The 10,032-nt window shown below is 47.1% G+C and overlaps 1 protein-coding gene across 1 annotated transcript; it reads right to left on the bottom strand.

The window, feature by feature from the left end:
* Window positions 1-1,398: 1,398 nt before the first annotated feature.
* LOC109737518 (desmethyl-deoxy-podophyllotoxin synthase) lies at window positions 1,399-4,911 on the bottom strand. Its single transcript, XM_020296649.3, has 2 exons — window positions 3,962-4,911; window positions 1,399-3,872 (listed from the first exon to the last, which is right to left on the bottom strand). The coding sequence occupies exons 1-2, from the start codon at window positions 4,886-4,888 to the stop codon at window positions 3,219-3,221; spliced, it is 1,581 nt and encodes a 526-aa protein (XP_020152238.1). The 5' UTR covers window positions 4,889-4,911; the 3' UTR covers window positions 1,399-3,218.
* Window positions 4,912-10,032: the final 5,121 nt, after the last annotated feature.

Raw genomic sequence — 10,032 nt, 5'->3', positions numbered from 1 at the left:
CAACTTCGGAACAACCGGGTCGTTGCCTTACAAGCAACGAGGTATTTATCGACACTCACATGCCACGCACAAACTTTCACATGAACATGCAAAACATCTGCCATATCAAATGTTCAAACATGCTTGCCTGGTTCGGAGAAGTCGGAGTCTAGCTCGGCGAAGTTCGCGGCTCCGTCCCCTCTCCCGGAACCTACGGCAATCACGAAACGGGGTACTAACGTGAAAACCAACACATGCACAGAAACTTTGCCAAATATTTTTCAAATAAATCCCATAAAAAACTAGACAAAATTTGGAGATTGACAGAAAAAGAATCACTCAAAAATACCTTTTCATTAAAAAGTTATAAAGGTTTCTGTCCAGGGACCTTTCTGTAATGAAACAGAAAAGTTCCAGGGTTTTAACTGAGAAAACAGAAAACGCTTCGGCTGGGAATGCGCAAGCGCAAGGAGAAAACGTATTTTGCCCGAAGGCGCCAACGGAAAACAGTTCGGGGAAATAGAACAGAGGCTGACACGCGGGGCCCGCATGTCAGGTTTGAAAGCTCGCCGGCGCCCGAAGACGGCGATGGACGCCGGCGTCGAACCACGGCGAGTTAGGAGAAACGGAGGGTACCAAGAGCTTCAGTGTCTTCTTCCGCGTCGGTGGGTGGTGGACTCCTCCAAAGGGGAGCACCACGTCGACGGCGACACTATCTCCGGCGGACGGCGGTTCGGGTGAGGTTGGGGAACTCCGGTGGAGGGCTGCAAAGTACGAATTGAGGCGCCGGTCAGAACGGGTGATGCAAGGAGAAGCTACTGGCAAGAGAATGGGGGCTGTGGAGCACACACGGGGGCGAATCGGGCTGGATCCCGTGGCGGATCGCGGCGGCCGGAGTCGAGGAATCAGACCCCCTCGCGGTTCTTCCAGTGGCTGGGCGTGCTCTAGGGGAAGTGTAGGGCTGGTGGGTGCTCGAGTTGAAGCTCGGGGCCCCTATTTATAGGCAGATCGACGGGGTGGCCGTGAACGGAGAATCTCCGGCGAGCGATTACGGCGGAGCAGTGGGTTGGCAGGGGGTTTGAGCGGTCGAGCAGCATCAGTGGATGTTACTGGACTCGATTTGCAGCTGAACGGGGTTGGTCTTGGCGTAATGGCGTCTGCCCACGGTGAGGTGACCGCACGGGCTCAACGGCGGCAGAGAGCGCGCTCCGCGCCCTGGGGTTCACGACGAGAGCGGCAGCGCATTCGGGGGAGTGGACGGCCACGCGGCGGGCTCCGGCGGTTTGGGCGGCGCTGGGTGGAGTCGGCGGCGCCGTGTCTCCCGCTGGCGTCCGCAAAGCCGCCGCCGGCGTCGGTAATTTTTTTTGTAACACTTAGATTTGAGTTTTTGTAATATGCAAAAAATAAGCATATAATAGTGCAATTTTTGCAATCTAGTAAAATTTACACACATATCGTATATTGTTTGTGTGTGTACATTTACACTTGTCCAACATCCCAAAAGGCCAAAATTACCCATAAAGAAAAAATAAAGTCGACTACAAAAAGAAGAAAGAAAACCGAGGGTAATTTTTCTTTCTAACACTTAAATTTGATTTTTATAATATGCAAACAAATAAGCATATAATAGTGCAAATTTCACAATCTAGTAAAATTTACACACATATAATATAGTTTTGTGTGTATACATTTATAGTCGTCCAACAACCCAAAAATACCCACATATAAAGAAAAAAGAAAAATCAACTAAACAAAGAAGAAAGAAAAACCGAGGGTATTTTTTTTGTAACACCTAAATTTTTTTTTGTAATGTACAAAAAATAAGCATATAATAGTGCAATTTTCGCGATCTAGTAAAGTTTACACACATATTGTATAGTCTTTGTTATACATTAACACTCGTCCAACATCCCAAAAATACCCATGAAGAAAAATGGAAAATTCGACTAAAAAAAGGAAAACCAAGGGTAAATGAACGGGTGTGTAATCGCCGGGCTAAAACGGAGGGAGAGAGGAGAGTGGTGGGTCAGGCCAAATCCTATTTGGCGCCCGTTACGCCCGATACAGCTATTTCCACAATCGGGCGCACACCCCCCTCCCTTCGTTCGCTAGGTGAGAATCGAACCCCCGACCAAACGCTACGTGAGACGACTCAACAACCACCGCGCCACCAAGCTTGATGTGATAACATACATCTTTTCTACACTTTCTTCTTTCGCCTTTTCTTTTTCCCTTTTTTTAAAATTGAAGAAAAATTCTTTCTTCACTTTTTTTCCGGAAAAATGGATGAACTTTTTGTTTACAAATTCAATGAGCATTTTTCATAATCGATGAACCTTTTTCAAATCTGGCGAACTTTTTTTCAACTTCGATGAGCTTTTTTCCAAATTCGATGAACTTTTTCTCAAATCCGATGAACTTTTTTTCATATTCGATGAACTTTTTCCAAATTTGATGAACTTTTTTTCGTATTTGACGATTTTTTTTTCAAAATTGATGAACTTTTTTGCAAATCCGATGAACTTTTTTTCGAATTCGATAAACTTTTTCCTAAAAACCAGAGTATGTGCTGTAGAAAATCGGTTGGTTTTTTCCTAAGAGAAATCATGACATAATGTAGCAATTTTGGGGAAGAGAAAAAAAAAACAAGCGATCGAGCGTGCTGCGTGAACCAGCGATCGAGCGATCGAGTGGGCGGCTAGCGAGCGGGAGCCAGTGCGCGTTGCTGGGCCAAGCCCATGCAAGCGACGCAGCGGGCGCTGAAGGCGCTGGCGAGGAGCTCTCGTGGGTCAGCTCCATAGGCTAGAGATTCTCAAAAAAAAAAAGCTCCATAGGCTAGTGAGAGGGTAGCTGACTAAAGGGGTAACAGGCTTCAGCCTGTTAAGGAATCGACTGAGTCAAAACAACGATTAGTCAAAAATATTCAGCCCGAAAAAGGTGCACGAATCTTGGAGCAGCAATGAATGGACACAAAAATCGACTGACTCAAATTCAAAAATTAGGCAACTTACATATAGCCAAAGTGCAAAAAAAACAAAAAAACCTCGAATGGAGCCAAATTAAAATCAGTCAAAGGAAAATTAACAATTCTGACATACTATAATAAATTGATGGTACATAGTACACACATAGTTCACAAATATTGAAGGAATAAACATTATTTGGTGTATTATTACAACTTGGTTGCTCAACCGATAAAACTTGTGGGATGTTTTAACATTATTGTCTGTGAATAATTTCTAGGACAGTTCAACGGTGGTCTGGTCTTGTAGATGGCATGCTGAGGATGCCTGCAGGTGCAGGCTGGACCTAGTATGCACGATGATCCCAAATACCTCGCCCATGTCCAGCGTCTCCGGGCCTGCCCCACCGGGAATCGCCCAGTCAAAGTGATACAGCAGGTTGGCCAACACGAGCTCGAGCATGGTGGTCGCGAACAGGGCTCCAGGGCACTGCCTACGGCCAGCTCCAAACGGGATGAACTCCATGTGCGGCCCTTGTGAGTTGTACTCCACGCTCACGCCCTCGAACCTCTCCGGCCTGAATTCCGCGGCGTCCGCTCCCCAGTGCGCCGTGTCGCTCCCCACGGCGAAGGCGTTTATCATGACGGCGGTGCCCTTGGGTATGTCGTAGCCCATGACCCGGCAGTTCTCCTGGCTCGCCCGGTGGATCAGCGGCGCGGAGGGGTGCAGCCTCAGCGTTTCCTTGATGACCATCCGAAGATAGTGCAGGCCGGCCAGGTCTGCGCTCGTGATGGTGGAGCTGCGGCGATGTCCGAGCATCTGTCGGACTTCGAGTTTCGCTCTTGCCATTGCCTCCGGGTTGCGCACGAGTTCTGCCATGGCCCATTCTAACGTGGCAGCCGTGGTGTCGGTAGCAGCTGAAAATATATCCTGAAACAGTACGTGTTGCAAATTATTCTGTGAGCATGAATCAATGCTAGGTAGAGAAGGTTGCAAATTAGTGAAGCAGAATCGCTTACAAAGATGACGGCGCTGATGATCTCGGACGTGAGAGGGAAACTGAGTGTGTCTTCCTTGCCCAGCCTGAGGAGCACGTCCAGCAGGTCCTCGTTGTCTCTAGCCGTAGCAGGAGCATCAGAAGCACCATTCGGTACTTTCTTCTCCTTGCGATCTTGGATGATATCTCCTAGGATGCGCTGCATCCGGGAGTGGAGCCTCCTCATGGCGCGCCCGGAGCTGCTCAGCCACCGCACCAGCCGCGACGACGGGAAAAGGTCCACCAAGCTGAACCCTCCCCCGAGAATCGCCATTACGTCGAGCTCCCGGAGGTACGCCTCCTGCTGCCGAGACTTCCCGCCGAACACCGCCCTCGCGATGACGCTGTTGGTCAGCCTGGCCAGCCCCTTGCCGACGTCGACGACGGCGGAGCCGGACGGCGAGGCAGAGGACGCGGCGACGACCGACTCCACGAGGTGCGCGATCTCGGCCTGCATGATGGACTGGATGCGCCGCACCTGCATCGCGCTGAGCAGCTCGACGACGCAGATCTTGCGCATCTGGCGCCAGTGCTCGCCGTACGGCGCGAAGATGATGCCCTCGCTGGCGCTGCCGACGACGTCCAGCGTGGGGCCGCTGGTGCGGGTCGCGAAGGTGAGGTCGTTCGTCTTGAGCACGAGCATCGCCGCCTCGGGGGTGGACACAATGACGTTGGGCATCTCGCCGAGCCTCAGCAGCATGAGCGGGCCGTGCCGGCGCGACAGGCGGAACAGCGCGCGGTGCGGCGGCAGCTTCGTGGCGACCAGGTGGTGGAGGCTGCCGATGACGGGGAGGTTCCATGGACCCGGAGGAAGCCTGGCTCCTGTGCCCTTACCGCCCAGAACCTGCCTCAGAATAAACGTAAGGAGAATCGTGGCTAAGGCCATCAAGCAGAGTTGGTCCATGTCCATGGCGACTTAGTGGTAGGGGGCCAAATCAGGTGCTCTCTCCAATTACGTGCTGAACTGTTATATTTATAGTGTGCTCTAGACTGTAGATGGAGCTGCTGCACTGCAGACAAGTCATGCATGCGTGCATGCATGCAAGAAAACAGAAATAGCAAGCACACACAGCTTCCTTCCTGCCATCTTCGGACGTCCAGATCATGTAGAAATGACCACAAACGCACTGGGGCTAAACAATCCAACATGTGCATGCATTTTCGGCCTACTATCAGACTTGTAACCGTCTGAATAGTCTCTACTATCTAGTCAAAAAGTAGCGACTGGTGGTCTCCAATCCAACTACGTGTTGGACTATTATACTGTGGTTATGGTGTATAGTGTAGAACTGCAGATGGAGTTGGTATTGCGTTGTGCTTGTTGCTCGAATCAAAAAGGAAGCCTCATGGTGGTGCCGTGCCGGGGCAAAATATTTGTGTAATGTAATGCCGCGAGAGTGAGGATTGTAACTCGGCCGCCGGCCTCGACTCTAAAACCTTCTTCTTATTCAATGAAAATGGCAAGTCTTTTGCCTTGTTTCAAAAAAAAAAAACAGATGGAGTTGGTGCACTGCAAACAAGTCATGCAAGAAAACGAAAATGGCACGTACTACATCTCTCTTCCACCTTCGTAAGTCCAGATCATCAAGAAAAAATGACAACAATCGTGTGGGAGGTGGGAGCTGAATGATCCAACATCTTACATGCGCATGCATTTTCGTCCTACCAACACAACAGACTAGTAACCGTCCGAATAGTCTTTACTCTCTACGGCGTCCACGTCTATAGCGACTGGTGGGCCAAATCAGCTGGTCTTCGGTCCAACAGAGTTGCTGCACTGAAGAATCTCTCTCAAAAATAAGTTGCTGCTGAAGACAAATCCTTTTCTTGTGCGGGGGCTGAACACAAATCTTCCTAGTCGTGGCCTCGTGGGCTGGATGTGTGGTCGTGGTAGAGATGTTTCCTTTTTTTGAATGAAAGACGGGCCTCCCCTTCAATTTCTATTAAAGAACCATTTGTTTCTCAAAAAAAAAAAAATTGGTTCAAGCCATGATACAAACTACTAACATATCTTTATCTTTACTCAATAATAAAGCAAATAGGTATTTTTGGTCCGTCGTGACATTTTGCAAAAAAGGTACCTCACTATTTTAAAAATCAACCCGCAATACATATTTTCTGGTGCGTGGGCTGCGCATTGTTTCTAATATTTTTTTGTTTATCCCTTGCATGGGCCACTTGGCCTGCTATGTTCTACGGTTTGTGCCCTTGACTGCACATGTCAACAAAAAAAGGAAAGATCCGATAATTGGGATGAGCGCCCCAATAAAAGAAGGTTGGCTCTAATTAAAAGAATTGAATTTCAATTGCCAGAAATAAAGGAGCCTCCATTCAATGGAATTGTGAGCTGTCATGGCACTAATTGATTCACTAATAATTATCGTGGGCTTTGATTAACCGGGGTTCTGGAAAACAATAATTCAAATGCCAAAAGGAGGGACATACATGCCTCCATTAAATGAAATTCCAGGCTGTCATTCCCTCTAATTAACTCATAATTAAAATGGGATTAATAAAGGAGAAGATGTTCCACACCATATACATATTAAAGGTAAAGTAAATAAAATAAAAAGGCATACAAACATGTCCACACCCGGTTTTCTAAATAAACACGAAAAAATTTATTTAGAGGTGGATATAAATAGATAGGGTTAATTTGGATGCTTACATGCCATATATTTAGTAACCATATGGATAATTAGAATTTTGTTGTGCTAAATTTTAACATCTCAGGGTTTGTAGGAGTACATGGTTTTCTTAGTTATTGTGTCAAGTTCTCATGGAATGATGTGAAGTCTTGTAGATGTTTACAATGTGGGCAAAAAAATAGGGTAAAAACATCAAAGTTTCTGTATTTCTTTGACCAACTTCAGGATAATGTTTTCCTCAATTCATTAGATACTCTCGGAACAAAAATACTACACAGGAAAATTTGTAATAATGTCTTTAGGTACGGAATTTGCAAATTTCTCTAACTTTGATAATGACATATGCAAACATTTTTTTCTAGATTATTTCAAAATCGCACAAAGTAATATCAATGAGCTATTATAAATTCTATATAAAAATAAATTCATTATTTTTCGAATGTAACACCCTCGGTCCTGTGAACATTCATGCCCGAGAAATTCTGAATTTTTTTAATTCATCTCAATTTTATAATGTTAATTAATAAACTTGCAGTCAAAAGAAATGTGCCATTTTATTAAATGGTAATGAACTTTGTATCATTTCATTCTTCAATCAATTCTATGTGTCTTCAATGATTATTCAAATTTGGACAAACCGGTAAACGTTGGTGCTCAAGAATTCTGGAAAGTTCTGTTATGTCCCGATTCTTTCATTTGGCACGTTGTGTGTTTTAGTAGGACAACACAAAGCTATTTTTTCTCCTATTGCAACGCACGGGCATATTTGCTAGTACCATACAAAAGCTTTGGATCACAAGCAAGAAGAGCCAAAAGATAAGCAAACCTATAGCAAGGAATGCCAACAACAAGCATAACCACACCACAGTTGCACCCAGACTCCAAACTAAGTATAAACTGTTGGGGAAAGTAGCATACAATTTCAAAAAAAATCCTACGATCACGCAAGATCTATCTAGGAGATGCATAGCAACGAGAGGGGGAGAGTGTGTCCATGTACCCTCGTAGACTGAAAGCGGAAGCGTTAGTTTAACGTGGTTGATGTAGTCGAACGTCTTCACGATCCAACCGATCTTAGTACCGAACGTACGGCACCTCCATGTTCAGCACATGTTCAGCTCGATGACGTCCCTCGAACTCTTGATCCAGTAGAGGTTCGAGGGAGAGTTCCTTTAGCACGACGGCGTGGTGACGGTGATGGTGATGTGATCCGCGCAGGGCTTCGCCTAAGCACTACGACGCTATGACCGGAGGAGTAAACTGTGGAGGGGGGCACCGCACACGGCTAAGAGAACAATTGATGTGCCTTTGGGGTGCCCCGCCCCCGCATATAAAGGATGGGAGGAGGAGGAGGCTGGCCAGGGGCGCGCCATGGGTGCGGAGTCCTACTAGGAGTAGGATTCGGCCCCCCCTTTTTCCTTTCTTCCACCGGAGGGAAAAGGAAGGAGAGGGAGAGGGAAAGGGAAAGGGGGCCGCGCCCCCTCCTCCTTGTCCTATTCGAACTCCCTAGGAGCCCCCCCGCGGGCTTCCCTCTCTCTCCATTAGGCCCATGTTGGCCCAACACTTCCCCGGGGGGTTCCGGTAACCCCTCGGTACTCCGGTAAAATACCCAAACCACTCAAAACCATTCCGATGTCCGAATACTACCTTCCAATATATGAATCTTTACCTCTCGACCATTTAGAGACTCCTCGTCATGTACGTGATCTCATCCGGGACTCCGAACAAACTTCGGTCACCAAAACACATAACTCATAATACAAATCATCATCGAACGTTAAGTGTGCGGACCCTACCGGTTCGAGAACTATGTAGACATGACCGAGACACATCTCCGGTCAATAACCAATAGCGGAACCTGGATGCTCATATTGGTTCCTACATATTCTACGAAGATCTTTATCGGTCAAACCGCATAACAACATACGCCATTCCCTTTGTCATCGGTTTGTTACTTGCCCGAGATTGGATCGTCGGTATCATCATACCTAGTTCAATCTCTTTACTGGCAAGTCTCTTTACTCGTTCCGTAATGCATCATCCCGCAACTAACTCATTAGTCACATTGCTTGCAAGGCTTATAGTGATGTGCATTACCGAGAGGGCCCAGAGATACCTCTCCGATACACGGAGTGACAAATCCTAATCTTGATCTATGCCAACCCAACAAACAACTTCGGAGACACCTGTAGGGCATCTTTATAATCACCCAGTTACGTTGTGACGTGATGTCTACTACACAACCTTCTTTTTGTAGACGTTGTTGGGCCTCCAAGTGCAGAGGTTTGTAGGACAGTAGCAAATTTCCCTCAAGTGGATGACCTAAGGTTTATCAATCCGTGGGAGGTGTAGGATGAAGATGGTCTCTCTCAAGCAACCCTGCAACCAAATAACAAAGAGTCTCTTGTGTCCCCAACACACCCAATACAATGGTAAATTGTACAGGTGCACTAGTTCGGCGAAGAGATGGTGATACAAGTGCAATATGGATGGTAGATATAGGTTTTTGTAATCTGAAAATATAAAAACAGCAAGGTAACTAATGATAAAAGTGAGCACAAACGGTATTGCAATGCTAGGAAACAAGGCCTAGGGTTCATACTTTCACTAGTGCAAGTTCTCTCAACAATAATAACATAATTGGATCATATAACTATCCCTCAACATGCAACAAAGAGTCACTCCAAAGTCACTAATAGCGGAGAACAAACGAAGAGATTATGGTAGGGTACGAAACCACCTCAAAGTTATTCTTTCCGATCAATCCATTGGGCTATTCCTATAAGTGTCACAAACAGCCCTAGAGTTCGTAGTAAAAGAACACCTTAAGACACACATCATTCAAAACCCTAATGTCACCTAGATACTCCAATGTCACCTCAAGTATCCGTGGGAATGATTATACGATATGCATCACACAATCTCAGATTCATCTATTCAACCAACACATATAACCTCAAAGAGTGTCAGAGTAAATGGCCACGGGTAGCCTAACCGACTCCCCCTGGCTCTTCAAAAAATTATCAGGCCATTCGAGCATTCAAGCATACAAAGCATAGGGCCGCCTTCCCCCGGCCGGCTATCCCCAGGGCCGACTACCAGAAGGCAACCCGCCCTCAGAAACCTTCCCCAAGAAAGATACGAGATGGCCGACTCCAGGAAGCCGGCCCCAAGAGGACCGACTCCCAGAAGCCGGCCATGAAGAAAGCCGACTACCAGAAGCCGGCCAAGACTGCACCCACCAAGACTGTATCCACATAACGGTGATTAGACAGGGCGTGGCCGCAGTACAGCCCACTACCCCCGAAACCCGAAGCAGGCATGGCCACAGGGCGCCGTACGGGCCAGCCATCTCCCGTCCGGCGCGGCACTGTAACCATGTTGACCTCGATGTCACCCACGACAG

The sequence above is a fragment of the Aegilops tauschii genome, chromosome 7, assembly GCF_002575655.3.
Source record: "Aegilops tauschii subsp. strangulata cultivar AL8/78 chromosome 7, Aet v6.0, whole genome shotgun sequence".
NCBI lineage: Eukaryota > Viridiplantae > Streptophyta > Magnoliopsida > Poales > Poaceae > Aegilops > Aegilops tauschii.
Note: the sequence above shows the minus strand (reverse complement) of the source record. Positions and strands in the feature narration are given on the sequence as shown.

What these genes read in the sequence shown, in the direction of transcription:
- LOC109737518 (XM_020296649.3), bottom strand. Translation starts at nt 4,888, where the DNA reads ATGGACATGGACCAACTCTGCTTGATGGCCTTAGCCACGATTCTCCTT. An exon ending in TCATCAGCGCCGTCATCTTT is followed by an intron (nt 3,873 to 3,961) that starts GTAAGCGATTCT and finishes GTACTGTTTCAG; the next exon opens with GATATATTTTCAGCTGCTAC.